This window comes from Rhineura floridana, chromosome 2 (assembly GCF_030035675.1).
Source record: "Rhineura floridana isolate rRhiFlo1 chromosome 2, rRhiFlo1.hap2, whole genome shotgun sequence".
Classification (NCBI taxonomy): Eukaryota; Metazoa; Chordata; class Lepidosauria; order Squamata; family Rhineuridae; genus Rhineura; species Rhineura floridana.
In genome coordinates this window covers 99918746-99935760 of record NC_084481.1, presented here as the reverse complement: position 1 = coordinate 99935760, position 17015 = coordinate 99918746, and the positions used below count along the sequence as shown (strand labels likewise).

At 40.2% G+C, this 17015-nt stretch overlaps 1 protein-coding gene across 4 annotated transcripts; it reads right to left on the bottom strand.

The window, feature by feature from the left end:
• Window positions 1-5672: 5672 nt before the first annotated feature.
• Window positions 5673-16771, bottom strand: MS4A15 (membrane spanning 4-domains A15). Of its 4 annotated transcripts, none has more exons than XM_061609757.1 (7): window positions 16561-16771; window positions 12851-13026; window positions 10453-10572; window positions 9658-9714; window positions 8772-8921; window positions 6424-6543; window positions 5673-5879 (listed from the first exon to the last, which is right to left on the bottom strand). In XM_061609757.1, exons 2-7 carry the CDS (start codon window positions 13022-13024, stop codon window positions 5805-5807), a joined length of 696 nt encoding a protein of 231 aa, XP_061465741.1. In that variant the 5' UTR covers window positions 13025-13026; window positions 16561-16771; the 3' UTR covers window positions 5673-5804. The 4 variants fall into 4 exon arrangements, with proteins under 4 accessions (XP_061465741.1, XP_061465745.1, XP_061465742.1 ...); XM_061609761.1 differs by having other exon boundaries at window positions 5673-5995; window positions 16561-16768; XM_061609758.1 differs by lacking the exon at window positions 16561-16771 and adding an exon at window positions 16442-16551.
• Between the last annotated feature and the right edge of the window lie 244 nt (window positions 16772-17015).

Below are 17015 nucleotides of genomic sequence, written 5' to 3'. Positions count from 1 at the left end.
AAATTCTGCAAAAGAGGTTACAGTCAGCATTACACTATAGATTCCAAACTTCATATTGTATATCATCTGGTTCTGGACTTCCTGATTACATGTATACTGTCTGAAAGGGACTGTTGCGATTAATACATTAATTTTGGCTGCAGACTACAAGTTCTACTTTAGGCTTGCACTATAAAGAAACTATAAAGAGTTGTACAGATTGCAAGCTAAAGTCTTTACTGTGTCTCAATAGCACAAATTTTAATTATAAGTACTTCACACTTGTGAGTCTCGTAAGTCACAGCAGGAAGTACCAGAACTTGCACATGAATATCCATAGAGATCAAATCACTGGGAAATCTTAAAGTTAGACTTATTAACAAACTATTTCACACACCAAATAACAATTTTAATCTGAATGCAGAAGGCACATGGCAGGTGAAATATAACACGATTCAACAATAATGCCTGAGAAGAGATACGGTATAAAAACTTGTCAGTTGGCTTGAACTAGGCACAAAGAGATACTGATAAAAACACAATGCTGGCAACATGTTTATTAGAGTAATATTAGTGCAATAATTTAGAATAGGTGCTTATTTCCATGCATAATTCAAATGAATACAACAGCTCATATTTATATAATAGGTTACAAATGCAAAGGCTCTGTATTACCTTTGTATTTTCTGTTACAAGAAGTGCTTGCTATGTCAAAAATTGTAATGGAGAAACTTATGTGCTATGTCTACTCAGGTGTTAAACATACCTATGCAGAGTAACTGTCTGGATTCTTTTCTGTATAGCAATAATATGACTGAGTGATGGCCTGCTGAAGCCCACCCTGTGAATTCATGGAGGAATCAAATGATAAAGCTCATCCTGGTGAATATTACTTTACGATACAGGGTGATGATGGCAGTGGAATGCTTGAATGCTCCCCAAGCTAAACAATTTCTTGCATATACAAAAATAGCATGTCAGGAAGAAATATTCAGCTTAGTTTACTGGAAAGAGCCTTTCCCCTTCATTCTGCTGAAAGCCTAAACAGGCCCACAATCTTTTAATATTTCTTTTGCCTCTAGAAATAATACTGTATGACATCACAATGTAGTCAGAAATAAGCAGTTCTGCCAAACTCCTGACCAAATAGTTTTTTGCTTGTCATGAATACAGGATGCATCACATTGTCTTATCTATTGCACTTTGGCCAGTGTGTCTTTCATTACAAATGCACCGCATTGGCAGCGATGGCTCTGCTTGCATCTAACTACTGCTTTATTACTATCTCTTCCCTTCTTTTACAGTGCAATAAAAGTAAACAAACTTTAGATCTCTCTCTTTCAAATATCAACATTTTTGCCTCCAGATGAGGTTTGTGCATGATGCATTTTTTACAGTATTTGCATCATCCGTTAGGTATTTCCATGCAGTATCTACCATCTGTCTCTTAAACTTCAGTAGAGGTGGGCTATGGTAATCTCACCTCTAGTGAATTTTCTCAGGCAGATTTTCAGTTAAGCAGTATTGCTATGGAGGCAAGGGGATAATATGCAACATGCAGGAACATAGGAAGCTGCGTCACATCAGTCAAAATGTTGGTTTTCTTGCTCTGATAGCTGATCTCCAGGGTTTCAGACAGGTCTTTTCCAGCCTTACCTGGAGATGCCAGGGGTTGAACCTCTGACCTTTTGCATGAAAAGCAGATGCTCTATCACTGAACTAGAGGTGGTCGAGAATTTCGATTCAGTTGGCATTTCAAGCAGAATCTATCAAATTCACACTTTCAGAAACAATATGAGAACCGAAACACAGCCATCTTTCGATATTCACACTTACTCGAATATTGCAATGCAGTTTGCCAGCCAATGTTTACAAAAATGCACATATTCTGTAAAAGTGTGCATAAAAATGAATATATTACTGAAAACAGCATACAAAAGTGCATTATATCAGGAGAAACTGTTTGCAAAAATGTGTACATTAGTGAACACTGCCCACAAAGATGTATTTATTAGGAGAAATTTGCACTAAAATGTTGGAGAATTTTCATGAGGATTTTTTAAAAAGAAATTGCAAACTGCTGCAGAAATGTGGAAAACTGAATTTAAGATTGGAAAAATGAGAACCTGAGAGCACCGAAATGGACAGATCTTTCCATCCCTACACAGAAAGTCTGTTTGTGTTAGTGAGGTAAAAAGAACATTGCTTTCTTTCCTTTGCTACCTGATTCTATACATGCCTATTTTAAAAGGGCATCTCCACATTTGAGGATTATTTTGCTGTTAATGCACTTCCCCCCATTCAAATTAGACCAGAGTAGTCTATACCCACACATACTTGAATTTGCATATTTGGTCTTTCCCACTCATACCAGTAGATGTTCCCTTTTGTGTCTGTTCCTGCCTTCTGATTTGTTGATTCTATTACACCAATTAAGTACCATCAGGGCATGCATGCAGATACTTGTGCAGGCACCTGTTTTTTTTTTAAAAAAATTCATGAAGTGTGCAAAAGCACAGTCAGGCAATTGTAAATTCACATTATACACATTTCAGACTAACGTGCTATGCACTATTTGGTGTAGAAACGTTTGATGTGACTTGCTTGTGCAGTTTTCTAGTTTTGTGCAAAAGTTAGGGATCAAAAGAAATATATGTATATCTATGCTCTGTTCAGGAGTTCCCAGAAAATGAAAGCATTGAGGAAGTAGTGGACATGAAAAAGGGAGTAGCAGAAAGCAATGATTGATCCACCCACCCAAAAACACTGAAACAAATAGTCTGCAACTAGTGGAGCAGTTTGGAGCCCAATTTCCCCCAATTTATTAGATTATTCCCATATCAGGTAAACATGAATTTACAGAGGAAAAACAATGAGACTGGTGTTGAGGGTAATGTCATGTGGACTAGGCAAATTAAATGGGAATGCAAGTACACAGTAAACTTTGGTGTAGACAAGCCTAAAGAAGTCACATTATTCAAAAGTATTTTTTTTTTCCAATAATTTTTATTCAGATTTTCATAAAACATACAAGACGAAATCATAAAACATTCAAAGACAAAAAACAAAATCAAAAATAGTTAAACAAAAAGAAAAAAAGAAAAAAAAACAAAAATAAAAAATAAAGAGTAAAATATTGACTTCCCATTTGTCAAAGATCAAATCAGTTATAAGTCTATAATATATAACAATCCTGTCTCTTAAGTCATATTATAAAATCACTTTCCTCCAGTAGTTATCTTACTTAATCATCAAATCTCATAAACATTACTTTATTCTTTCCACAAAAAGTCAAAGAGAGGTTTCAATTCTTTAAGAAATATATCTATCAATTTTTTTTTCCAGATAAGCATATCGATTAATCCATCTCATTACTAATTATGATAATCTTATTGTCATAACCATAGTCAAAATAAACATTTCAATTAATCCATCACATCAGAATCTGTTAGGTTCAGTAATTTCAGTAGCCATTGTTCTATTATCCCTATTAGTTCCATTTTCCATCTTCCATCTTCAGTAGTCTTGTTAAGTCCAGTAATTTCAGTATCCAATCTTCCATTATCAGTATTCCATAATAATCTTGCTGTCAAAGCCATAGTCATATAGTAAGAGTCTGATGGGAATTACCTCTATCCCAAATATTTTCTTGCCATCCATTCTGAATAGGTTGCTGAAATACTGCTGTAAAATCATATCTCTGTTCTTTTTTTCAAAATACACTGGGTCATCTCTTGAAAGTTTTTCCATTGTCACATGGCTGCAGTTAATTCCATAGATTTTCTCTATATTGGGCTCCATCACATCATTCCAGTCCAGAAGATTATCCATGCCATTGATAACTTTATCTCTAGAATCTTCATTAATTTCTTCAGAGATAACATTGAGTTCCAAACAATAGATTTTATTTCTAAAGTCCATAGACTCCAAATCTTGTTCCTGTTCCACGTTTGTTCCAATCTCCGGGATCTCCTCTCTCACAGGGACCCCTGTTCCAGTCTCCAGGGTCTCCTCTCTCACAGGGACCCCTGTTCCAGTCTCCAGGGTCTCCTCTCTCACAAGGACCCCTATGTCTTTAATCTCCTGTGTCTCCAAACAATAGATTTTGTTTCTAAAGTCCATAGACTCCAAATCTTTTTCCTGTTCCACGTTTGTTCCAATCTCCGGGGTCTCCTCTCTCACAGGGACCCCTTCCAGGGTCACCTCTCTCACAGGGACCCCTATATCTTTAATCTCCTGCTTCATTTTACTCAATTCAATTTTCAGCTCCTTACAACCCTGTCGCAGGTTTTGTTTCGTTATCTCAATCTCATCCATTATTTTCTGAAACATAGTTATTTCCAGATTCTCAGCCACTTTCTTAATTGCCATTTTAAAAGAAAAATATAGGAAAACCACTTCTTATTTCAGCAACAATTGGGTTAATACTCCAAACTTGGTGACATCACAGTATAAACAGAGCAGACAGCCTTATCTCTCCATGCTTAAGTAAACAAAATGCAGTTCCCAGGATCGAAACAATTAATGGCGGTCGTCAGGAAACAGATTCGTCAAAATAAAATAGACCAAAAAGAGAGTAGTCTCAGACAATATAATATTCTTCAAAATAAAAATCTGGAATAGAAATCCCTCTTCTGTGTATATCTTTAGAATGCAAATCCAGGACAGCTTTTTGCAACAAAAACAGAGATAAGCTATTAATTAGTGAGTAGCAGAGAGAAGTTATGGCTCCCCAGTGAGATGTCAAAAACCGATCAATCTGGCAAATCTCTTTTAAACAGCAACAATTTAAGTCAAGTAAAAGAAAAATATAGAAAGAAGGGTGCTTGCCTGTTAGTGCGTTCTCTCTTAGAAGATAAGATGAACGTTCGCTTTATCAGATAGAGCTTGTTGTTGAAAATCCGTCCCACCTTCGTCGGCTGGACCTCGTCCCATAAATTAATGAGATCTGGTCGTCCCAACAAAAATAGGCTTTGAGGTTAATCTCTTCGTTTCTCCCTACCCGGGAGAAGTTTAATCAGTCAAAAAAAAAAAAAATCTGACTGATATATCTGAATAAGCTTCTTTTGAGGCAGGAGCCCGTCTCAAAAGCAGGCACAGGCTAAGTCACCCTTCCCGGAAGTTCCACATTATTCAAAAGTATTTACTCCCAGATGTAAGACTGCATTAGATTGCAGCCTTACAGTGCAATTGTATATATGTATATTTAGAAGTCCCACTGAGGTCATTGTGACTCCCAGGTAAGTATGTATAAGATTGCTGCATTAGAGTACTTGGGCAACCTGCAGAATAGAAAGGATAGAGTCTTGGGTAGTTAGGGAAGATTTAGTTAACCTTTCTCCTCTGGATACAAACAGGCTGAAGTTCTAATGAAATGTTTTCTACTGTGAGAATGCTTAATTTAATACAAACTATTCCTGCAGGAATACATATTGTGCATTCATTAAAAATTAACATAAGAAAGATTCACAAAGTTTTCTAACTAGCTCTAAGATATTTTGTCCCAATATAGTGTGTGTGTGTATGTGTCTGTTTATATGCGTCTCATCACAGGATTCATTACAATACCATTTACATGAATTTCATGTTGGAATAAGGCCAGAAAATCCAGAGGTTGGTTCTCTGTCTTCACCCACCCCATGAGAATTTAGAGATCAGACTGTTGTCTTCCAGGAACAGATAGGAAAGGTGCAAAATGTCAACTTTTTTTTAATGGTACAGAGAGAGCTCTCTTAATAATGCACAGAAGTGGGGAGAGGTCTCATATTTGGAAAAGCTTCTCTTTTCAGCTTATGTGGACCTGTAGAGGAGGTTCACAGGCAAATTTAGAGTTTGTTCCCTCTTTCTAAAGAAACCCAGGCAAGACACCAACAGAATTCTTCTGATGCCTGCAGTATCTCCTGGAAAAGGTGAAGAATCTGTAAGTTCAGAGCCGTGTTGCTCCAAGCAAAGGAAGCCTCTAGTACTGCTGGAAAAGATGTGACAGGAAGCACGGAGTGACGCTTTATCACAATACCTGGAAAACACACAAAGCTGGTAATTGTTCTCTGTAGGCTTTAGCCTTCTCTACAGATAGAATAACAGGGAAAGCCAAAAATTGTAAGAAATACATAGGGACCAGTGCTTTTAAGAGATAGCCAGGCACCACTGGAATTGCAAAAGAGGGGGAAAGTCAGGGTCACAAATAACCAAATCACATCTTTTATATCAGATTCTGTTCCCACATCTTTTATGGGAGCAGGATGTAACTTGAAGCCATACTGTGGAAGCCAGGAAGGGGGAAAGAACATCTTTGGAGCTAACAGGCTACTACGAAACTTGTGGTTCTCGTTCCACAGACTGATTTGAATTGGATTGCCGAGCAAAAAACAATGTTGCTTTAGGGCTGGGGGCATCACATCAACAGCAAATCTGTAACACAAAAAGATATGGTCCCATCCTCACCATCTGTCGATAGAGTTGCTGTCTTGTAGACTTGAATCCAGTCACCAGGGCAGTGACAGCTATGGACAGTTCGAGGAACGAAAGGATGATAAATACTGAGTTCAGACCATATGACAATATCTGTGGGCAAAGACAAGAAACAGTCATACTGATCACCAATGTCTAGCTACTTATAAGTCACCCTGTCATAACTCTAGAACTAAAAGGAAAATCACAACCCATTGCTTGGAAGTACAGGAGTTAACATTCCAGAATACAGATGTGAAGGCCTGAAAAAAAAATCAAACCCCTCCTCCTGTTTTTCCCCCAATGTTTTGAATTTTTTTTAAAAAGAATTTGGGGGGGGAAGGGAAAAAAACCCACCCTCCCCATTTTTCTGGTTTTTCCCTGGGTCTTCACATCTCTATTCTAGAGTAACTCTGCCCAGTGATTTGTCTGGTTCAGTAACAACAGATTTAAACGATTCTGAGGAAAGTACATGAAATTCTCCAGACACAGAGATGTGGATAGATCTGCTGTCTAACGAAGGTCTCAGTGTTGAAACCATAACTGTTGAAGACTGACTTAGCCTCAAATCATGGATTTTCTTCTAAATCTTCCTGTTGAAAGGGACAATTTAGGAAGACCCCTAAATTACAAAGCTTAACTTCATTCCTAGGAATTCGGAAGATTGTCACCCCACCCCTCTTTCGTACTTAGCAAAAACAGACACAGAGAGAAATGGCATAAGAAGGATTCAGTCTAAATTTACAATAATTGGACCTCTGGTAGGAAGATGTGGGGAAAAAACCCTTTGCATCCAAACAACCATGTCCATTATGTCTTTTTAAAGCGAAATACCTTTATACACACAACTTAATTAACTGTAACAGCCAAACATTAATCAATTATTTACCTCAATTACATTTTGTGTAGGCTAGCTTGCACTTACTATGCTTCCTCCTTTGGAGGACATTTACTATTTCTGTACTTCCTAGAATTGTAACAACCTCAGTACTGATATCCCATGCTTTTGGTCCACAAGGACCCCCACAGAAGCTTTCAAACAGTACAAAGATTAAATATTTAAAAAACAGCACAAATACATCAAAATCAAGCCATATCCAGAAGCAGTTAACACCATCTAGCCCAAAGGCTCATTCAGATTTTCATCCCCAGTTGAAAGACAGCCAGAGATCAGGCCAGATAGACCCCCTTTGAAAGGGCATTCCAAAGCTGCAGTGCCATAACTCAAAAGTGCCATAACTGAAAGATAGGAGGATATGGACCTCAGGTTTGACTTGAGTGTATACAGATAGGCACATATAGGATGAGGTGATCCTTCAGGCATATTGGCCCCAGATTACTGAGGCCTGTAAAGGCTAGCATCTCCATTTTGACCTCAGCCCAGAAACAAAATGGTGACAATGCAGCTGGAATAATATACTCCGTGGAGCAAGCCCCAGTTAGGAGTCCGGCTGCAGCATTTTGCAGCAAGGAGCCAGTGTGGTGTAGTGGTTAAGGTGTTGGACTACAACCTGGGAGTTACAAATGAAGCTCACTGGGTGACCTTGGGCCAGTCACTGCCTCTCAGCCTCATGAAAACCCTATTCATAGGGTCGCCGTAAGTCAGAGTCAACTTGAAGGCAGTACATTGACATTTTTTGAAGTTTCTGAGCTATCTTTAAGGGTAACCCCATACTGTGAGTAGTTTGATAAAACACCACCATTGCATATTAAGCAGCTTCTGCGTGGTTTATGAACTTTTAAAGTTTACCCCCAACTTCATTGCCTCGTTTGGATACTTCTTAAAATTTTGTTTGTTTGAAGTTGAAAAGTTGATTGAGCCAACTGTTCTTTGTGACTCATCCACAGAGACGTACAATATATCTCTATATGGTATTAAAATATTACATGAATGAAGCAATTTTATACAAAACGAATTTTAACTGGTTTTTAGCATGATTCAACTCCTTTATTTTGTGGTAAATACACCAGATTTTCCCAGTCCATGGTCTGTCTCTCTCCTCTTATTTTTACTCTTTTACAAACTACCTCACATACGTTTGTAACCATCAGGGGAAAATGGGGTTTTGCATCATTCCAACTTTTGAATTACAGAGACAATATGTCTTTATGCTCCTTTTTGGTCATTGACATGTCTTGTGGGGGTCAGTAGAAACTCTCCACTGTGTATTAGCCATTTTCTGTTTCCTATATCCAACAGCGAGGCAGATTTCTTTCATTCATTTAGACATGCAAAAGATTTGAAGAGCCTCTGGATGCCTTGAGCCTTAGCTGAACCAGATTACTTTAAGCAAATTCTGGATTGCTACTACGTGTACATGGAGAGATAGGGAAAACCTTACCTGATCATGATTGGAGCAATCATGATAATCAATATCATGGGAGCACAGGTCTTTTGTTTCATCCACTTTTGCAATCTCAGTACCATGGAGAACTATTGCAACCAGTGCAGCAATGCTAACTAGCAAGTTGGCAGAGAAGCAAGCTTTCACCTACATCAATACATTGAAATAAAATAAATATATAGTTGCTCTGTTATACCACTTCCATGTCTCCTGACAAGGAATCACCTGTACCCAGCCTCAGAATTTACTACCCTGATTTGTTTGGCAGTGCAGGAGCACTGCACGTACATTCCTGTGTGTTCCCTTTGCTCTAGATTTTTGCTTTCTTGGTTGCCAATACTTGCAAGTTTCTATTAGGCTAAAGAGAGAAACTGTGACCCTCCAAATGTTATTGTACCCCAACTCCCATCAGCTTCGTCCTGCTTGGCCAAAGGTCAGGGATGATGGGAGTGGTAATCCAAAAACACCTGGAGCATCACAACTTCCCCCACCCCTGTGCTAGGCAGATTGCTTTTGATAAACTGCAATGAATGTCCCACAAATGGCCTTTTCTTACAGTGTAGACATAACCTAAGTTTAGACATTACTGTTACTATTATTGTTATTATTAATTGAATTTATATCCCACCCTTCCTCCTGAATTGGATTAGTGAATTATTAAGCTGATTTACTTATCCTATCAAAATAACCTCCCCTCAGGTGTAATTATTCATTATAAACACCCATCAACAACTTCACCTTACTTCCATTGCAACAACTACCCTTTATTTTTCCTCTCCTAACAACATTGGTAAGACCAAACCAGGGATCTGTAAGGTTATATAGCTTAGTCACATCTGTATTATGTCTATTTTAGGAAAAATAAACCTGGGAGAATATTTACCAGCCATTCAAGTTCTCTTTTCTCTGTTTCTACCAACAACGACCCAGAAATCAGGAGCTACACAGGGAAGAAAAACCCAAGAACAGTCATCAAGCCAAATCGCTTTCCGTGCAAAGACCAGAGTACTGAGGGTAGAAACACACTCACTGATATACCATCTCCGTCTCTCTCTCTTCTGAAGACTGGGGCTAGTCAAACCCCACCCCTTTTTACTGTAAAACCTGGTGGGAACAGCTGGGGTGCATTTTAAAAAAAATCAACTTCAAAGAGATTTTGCAACAGATTGGCAGATTAACCTGTTCCCCCTCCAGATGTGGCTAATGGAAAAGCTTTAAACTGGCGACTAGTGTGTTTACAGCCCAAGACTCACAAGTCAGGCTGCTCTGGTCAGCAAGGATAACACTTTCTAGTTAGAAGTTTTCGTATGGTAGGTCAAGACTTACCAGCTGAGGTTAGTAATGCTTGAGCAAGGCACAAATAAGAGTTTTGGGTACTTTGAGTCCCATGGCACCTTCAGAACCAACAGGTTATTATGGCATAAGCTTTTGTGGACTGTAGTCCACAAAAGCTTATGCCATAATGAATTTGTTAATCTTTTAAGAAGCCACAAGATTCTTTGTTGTTTTGCTGCAACAGACTAAAATGGATGTCACTGTGGGAACTGATTACCCTGACTGAGCATTCTTCCTCTTTCTGGGTCTAGGCCTCTCCACCCGAGTCTGAAATTAGAGAGGCTTTCACAGAAGCTTTGATAGATGAATGAGCTCCCAAGCCTCCCCACAAGAATCTGCTTACCAAGATCCCGATCCAGAAGTAGACTCCACTCTTCACAGTGAGGGTCTGAAAATCATCTTCTGTTACTGTCAGGGCAATTCCGAAGCTTAGCTGTATAGTTCCCACAACAATCTGTACAACCTAGAGGGGCAGGTCAAAGAAGTTCTGGATCAGAGTGCGTGGATTCCTGCAGCATAATTGCTATCATCACAGCTAGCTTCACTAACCTCCTGCTCATCTGCATGCTAATATTGCTTTCATTAACCATAGTGCAATTGTTCCATCCCGTCACCTTCATAGGGCTCACCAGTCACCTCCTTCATCACTATTAGGGATGGAAAGCTACCTTATACCAAGTCAGACCATTGGTCCATCTAGCTCAGGACTGTTTATACTTACTGACTGCAGCTCCCCAGGGCTTCAGACAGTGGTCTTTTCCAGCCCTATCTGGAGATGCTGAGGATTGACACTGGGACCTCTTGTATGCAAAGTATGTACTCCTACTGCTCATCTGTAACCCTTTCCTTGAAAATCAGTACAGTAGGCCCCTGCTAATACAGTGGGTTAGGGACCAGGCCCCCGCCGTAAAGCGGAAATCGCCGTAAAGCGGAACCCCATAGACTATAATGGGCCGCATCGTGCGAAAATGACCCGAAAGATTCGCCAAATGGCAAAATCGGCTTTAAAACGGGGAATTTCCCGATTGAAAGCTGCCGCATCAGCGGAACACCGTAAAGCGGGGCCCTAATGTACCACTTATTATTCTCATGGTCACAAATGGTATCTTGCTTGCCAACATAACCACCACAGCTATTTTCCTTAATCATGCTTGGCCTGTGTTAACCTATTCTTCATCACCATCCTTTTACAAGAACCATTATGTTTATCATCATTCAAGCCATCAACAGAGGTAGGTGCACTTACCAGAACATTTAATATTGTTGCCTAAGGCTTTGAAGGGCTCTAGGTGGTGATAATTCTTTTTTATTTTTAAAATTTTTTTGGTATTTTAATTGGTTTTCCAAGTGCCTAAGGAGTTTTTATCTCAGAGTTTGTGCATAATAAGAGTTATATCATGAACTGGATTGCCGTGGATATTCTAATACAGGTTTTAACAATGTCACCCACCAAGCTGAATCTAGCTGAACTGCCACATGTCATGGACCTTCCAGGTGCTTGACAACTCGACTGCTTGTCCAGCAGATTATTTATTTATTTATCTCTTAATGCCAGAGTAGGCTTCTACGTGGTTTACAAAACATAAAAATCAAGATACACAAAACCATTCATATATTAAATATCCATAGTTAAAATACACAATAAAATAGTACCATTAAATAAATACAGCAATTAAAAGACAGGCAATTCGAGTCAAGAAATTAAGGGAATGCCTGTGCAGACGGGTGTGTCTTGAAAAGCCATTACACATGGAGTCTCCCATACTTCAACAGAGAGGGCATTCCATAACATCAATGCCACCAGTGAAAAAGCCTGCCTCCACGTTAGTACAAGTCAATAATCATCAAGCTAATTGGGTTCCAATTGTTGATCGTAATGTCCTTGCTGGGCAATGGAGGGGAAATCGATTTTTCAGGTAGCCTGGTCCAGAGTTGCTTATATTACATAACAAGACCTTAAAACAGTCTTGGTAGCTAATAGGCAGCCAGTGCAAATCCCTCAGCACCTGGTGTGATATGTGCCCAATAAGGGTCACCACTCAACAACGGGCTGTGGCATTCTGGACCAGCCATAAGGGAAACACCACACAGAGCACATTACAGCTTTTCTGAGTGGTGAATGGCCTTTTTTTATTTGGTTGGGAGAACATTACTCTGACACCTTTGGAAGTCTGCTGTGACAACTTTGTGAGGCACTTTAGGAATGATTGCTCAGGTTCAGGCAGAATTGAATGCAACAATTAGAGCAAGTTCCAAGGCTGGATTAAGGTGCGCCCTCGTGCAGTTCCCAGAACAGGCTTCCCCCCGCCCAAGAACATGTGAAATAAGGTATCACAAGATAAGTCTTATGGTATCTTAAGGACTTACAAATTTATTATAGCATACTCTGAGCATGTGCAGTTTCACAACTGTCAGCAAAACATACACAAACATAAAAAACATTTTGCCAACCATGATAAGCAAAGATTATTTATTAAGCATTCACCCTGATTTTCTTGCACACAGGTTACACAGTAGTTACACTGTGCCCAGTTTTTATTAAGCATTTGTTCCAATTTGTTTACAGAGCAGTTACACAGCAATGAGCACCCTGCATTCATCCTGATTTGCTTGCTGAGTGTTTACATGTTCCCGACATGAATATTCAATACATACTTTTCTGCTACTTGTTTTATACAAAGAATAAACTGGAACCTATTCACAGGATTTGGGCCTAGCCTGACAAGTCAACAGGGTCTTACCCCAAGTGCCTTGGGCAATGTATTCTTAGTGTTTTTGGAATAGGATGATGTGAGCTGTGATCCAGTGACAGTAGATCCAGACACACTTGCTGCCTCTGCTCCTTGTGAGCCTGGATGCTGGTTGACTTGTGTGATAATCCTCACATTTCCACATTCTGTCACAGTGGCGGACATTTCTGGAGGACAGAGAGGATAATGAACATAGTTAGCAGGGAAGAGCAGAATAAGGAGGAACCAGATGCTAGTCATGAATGCGGCTATAAATCCTCTTCCTCTTTTCTTACATGCACACATCTGCTCTACAGAACAGAGTCATACATGTTCTTTACTGGCACCCACCAGTCTGCAATGAGATATGTGTCCTATAAATTAATAACAAACTTTTTCTCAAAGTTCCTGTCCTTATGTGGCCAAAATGGCACCAACCACACAAAAGTGCAAGACTTGGGGAAACCTCAAGGTTTTCAGAAGTACAACAAATCCTAAAGGGTGCCCCCCACCTAAACAGAAGGAGACTTTTTCTCTGCTTAGTTCAGTCATACCAGCAAACTCTCAGACTGATCAAGGAGATGTTGGTTGGAGGCACTGAGTGTGTGGCTTCATGGTGGTCACTTCTGAGAGTATTATTTAATATACAAAAATTGTGATGAGTTTTCTGTGTCATCCCCCCCCAATAAACAAAAACTACTTAAAATATATAAAAGGACTCCTCTCTCACCTGTGGCAGTAAGAACAGCTGCTTCTTTAGGGTGTATTGCTTGAAAACAGTATCTTAGCAGAGACTGAACAGATCTCTAGTTTGGTGGGCCCAGTCTCATTCTAAGGTCCCACCTACCAGCTTCTGGCACCAGTTCTGTTGCCAGGTTCTCTTCCAAACAAAGGATCCATAAAAGGAAGTCATTCTGCCAGTACATCTGGAAGCCTCTTCCCTTGTCAAATATGGGCCATAAGGGATGACTAGGAGTCATTTTTATCTCCCTGATAAAGCCAAGAACATTCTCTGGGTTCAGTGAGAACCCCAATGGCCACTTGAGTCTTCACTTCCAGCATGAATCATCAAGATAAATAATTCCTGCCTGTTGCTTCATATTGTACATGGATTGGTCAATTTGTTCTAATGTTGACGCACTAGCAAAAATGTCCTTGTATGCAGAAGGGACAGTAATTTATTGCCAAAGATCAAAGAAAAACAGCAGTGTCATACAAAAACCCTAGCTAGTAGAGACACCATTTATGCCCATTAGCAATCGCATGAGTGGCATTTAAATAATAAACAGCAGGCTTTGGGGTGGGAATCCAGATTGGGAGCCTGGTCGAAGAGTTGACTGGCTTTAAACCTTTGCCCTAATCAGTGCTCAAATCCAAATTCCACCCCCCAACACACACCATTATTTACTTTTTAAAAGCCTTGGCCTCAGGGGCACAAACAGATGCAGGTCAGATTTGTAACTCTGAAACGTCTCCATCATTCATCTGTTCCATCCTCTGGTACATGCCCTGGTCTCCTCTCGCCTAGACTACTGTAATGCGCTCTACGTGGGGTTACCCTTGAAAATGGTCCAGAAGCTGCAACTGGTACAGAATGCGGCGGCTCGCCTGATTAAGGGTAGCCACCGGCGAGACCACATCACTCCAGTGCTGAAGGAGTTGCACTGGTTACCAGTTGCTTTCCGGGCCCAATTCAAGGTGTTGGTTTTGACCTTTAAAACCCTGCACGGCTTCCGCCCAGTCTATCTGGAAGAGTGCCTCCAGCATCATCAATGTTGCCACCCAACAAGATCAGCCTCAAAAGACCTTCTCTCTGTCCCACCAGTGAAAACAGCTAGACTGGTGAGAACTAGGGAGAGGGCTTTTTCAATCGTGGCACCCACTCTGTGGAACTCCCTCCCAAACGACATCCGCCATGCCCCCTCCATGATGAGCTTCGGCTGGACCTTGAAAACTTGGCTCTTCAGGCAGGTTTTTGGGGCGGGTTAGGTTTTAGTCTTATTGTTGGAATTTTAAGGTTTTAATGTGAATTATATGTTTTTATGTTGTATGTCGCCCAGAGTGGCTGGTAAACCAGCCAGATGGGAGACTAATAAATTTAATAAATAATAATAATAATAAATAGATGAAGGCCACATTACTTATGCATCTTTATTTGCTCACTCGCTGATATAGCAAGCAGATCCCTGTGAGGGTGCAGTATGACACCTTATGAGGACTAATTTCTTTTATTTCTTCCTTCAATGCTCCAATTCTAAGCATACTAACATAGTAGTAAGTTCCACTGAAGACTATGGAATGTACTTATGAGTAAACACAGGTTTAGAAGCATGGTTTAAATTAGGAGGAAACAAAGAGAGGCAAGGGATCTACCTTTACCCTTCAGTCTGAAACATGTGGCCCGTGTGTAAATGTTTATAAATCAATTTGGTTTTCCTCCTCCTTTCCATCCTGTCCCCCTCTGTGACTCCAGGTCCCTCCAGATGACCTATTTATTAAGCATTCACCCTGATTTTCTTGCACACAGGTTACACAGTAGTTACACTGTGCCCAGTCTTTATTGAGCATTTGTTCCAATTTGTTTACAGGGCAGATACACAGCAATGAGTGCCCTGCATTCATTCTGATTTGCTTGTAGAATGTTTACATGTCTTCCCGATAGATGAATATTCATCCCACACTTTTCAATGCATTTTCCCATCACTCTCCAAACTGAAAAAGTCTGCTTTCTAAAGTGGATTTGTTGTGCTGGGGTGATACAGCACTTTAATCCACTTAAATGCACAATGCAGTCCTCCTTAGGCTGGGGTGCAACTCAGAAATGGGTTATGACAACAATCCACCTGTCAAATACCAATGTTCCAAATCATATAAAGTAGCTGAAACAAGGCAAGAAGGGAGGGCAATTTGAGAATCAGAAAATCAGTGAAGAGAATCAGTGCAGCAGCAAATGTCCTTCTGAAGTCTACATAAAACAAACGGGCCAGTCTCTATGCAAAAGAATACTCAATTCTGACACCAGAAATGTCAACATTTCAGCTTCTCTGTAACTAATCTTAAAGTGTCTATCCTTAAACAAAGGAATTTCAAAGGGAGATTACAATTTATCAAGAGGTGAAATGCTATCACTTGTGGCTTGACTATGAAAAAAAGCACACTACATGTGATCAATTCGCTTGCCAGTGTAAAGATGCCTGTTATTATCAATAACTGTTTTGTGAATGGCCACTGTTAACAATGTAACTAATTATGACTGTACTTTCTGTTTTGCATTTCCCTTAGATCTCACTATAATCTCCCCCTCCCCCCTGTGTATCTATAACCTATAACTCAGGATAACACTTCATGAAGCAGATGAATGGACTCTAGTCCACTAAAGCTTATGCCATAATAAAAGTGTCGTTAGTCTTTAAGGTGCCACAACCCTCTGTTGTTTTAGAAACAAATGCGGAATAGTCTAAAGTAGCAATTTTGACAAAAGATAGAAATGGATTCTTTAATGAGCTTCCAAACTCTTCTGTGGGGTTTCTTCCTTCTTTTTCGGCCTGGGGCTGGAGGCATATTAGTACAAATCTCCCTTGTTCACCTGCTATTAAGTCTTACCAATTGTACCTGACGGACGCGCTCCGCCCTCACAAAGCTGCAGACTGACCGTCCTCCCGCCACCCTTCTCCCATATTCCCGTGGCGCATGAGAGGATGTCAACGTGAGGACACGCTCACCTCCAGTGGAGTCGTTGTCGTCTGTAAATTGGTGGGTTTACAACTGTTGGTCTCGCCCCTTTGCGAGCAGCTTCAGCGGTAACGCCTGTCCGTGTATGGGTACAGCAATGTTTACTGAATCTGCTCCTCCCTTCGTTCAAACTGCTGTGCGCGGGATCCCTAGAGCTTAGCTTGTGTATGCTTTTCTCTTCCAGAAAACTGATGGCCTGAGCCCAGCAGGGGGCAGAGCTGCGAAACGCTCGCTCTCTCTCTCTCTCTCTCTCTCTGTAACAGCTGAGTCAGGGATCGATTGTATTCGTGAACTGAGGCTGTTCTGTTCTTCTGGCGTCACCTCTCAAGATTCTTCCTGTGCAGTAAACACATTCCTGTCTACTTGCCGGAACTGTTATAACTGTAGTTTTGTCAAAATAAGAGAACATGGCTAGGAGAGGGACAGAGTGAGGAAAAGAGAGAGG

Excerpts from the sequence above, each read along its gene's own strand:
- MS4A15 (XM_061609757.1), bottom strand. The coding sequence starts at position 13,024 with ATGTCCGCCACTGTGACAGAATGTGGAAATGTGAGGATTATCACACAA. Across the intron at positions 8,922-9,657 it reads AAAGAGAACTTGAATGGCTG|GTGAAAGCTTGCTTCTCTGC; the intron begins GTAAATATTCTC and ends GTATTGATGTAG. Across the intron at positions 6,544-8,771 it reads ATTGCTCCAATCATGATCAG|ATATTGTCATATGGTCTGAA; the intron begins GTAAGGTTTTCC and ends CTTTGCCCACAG.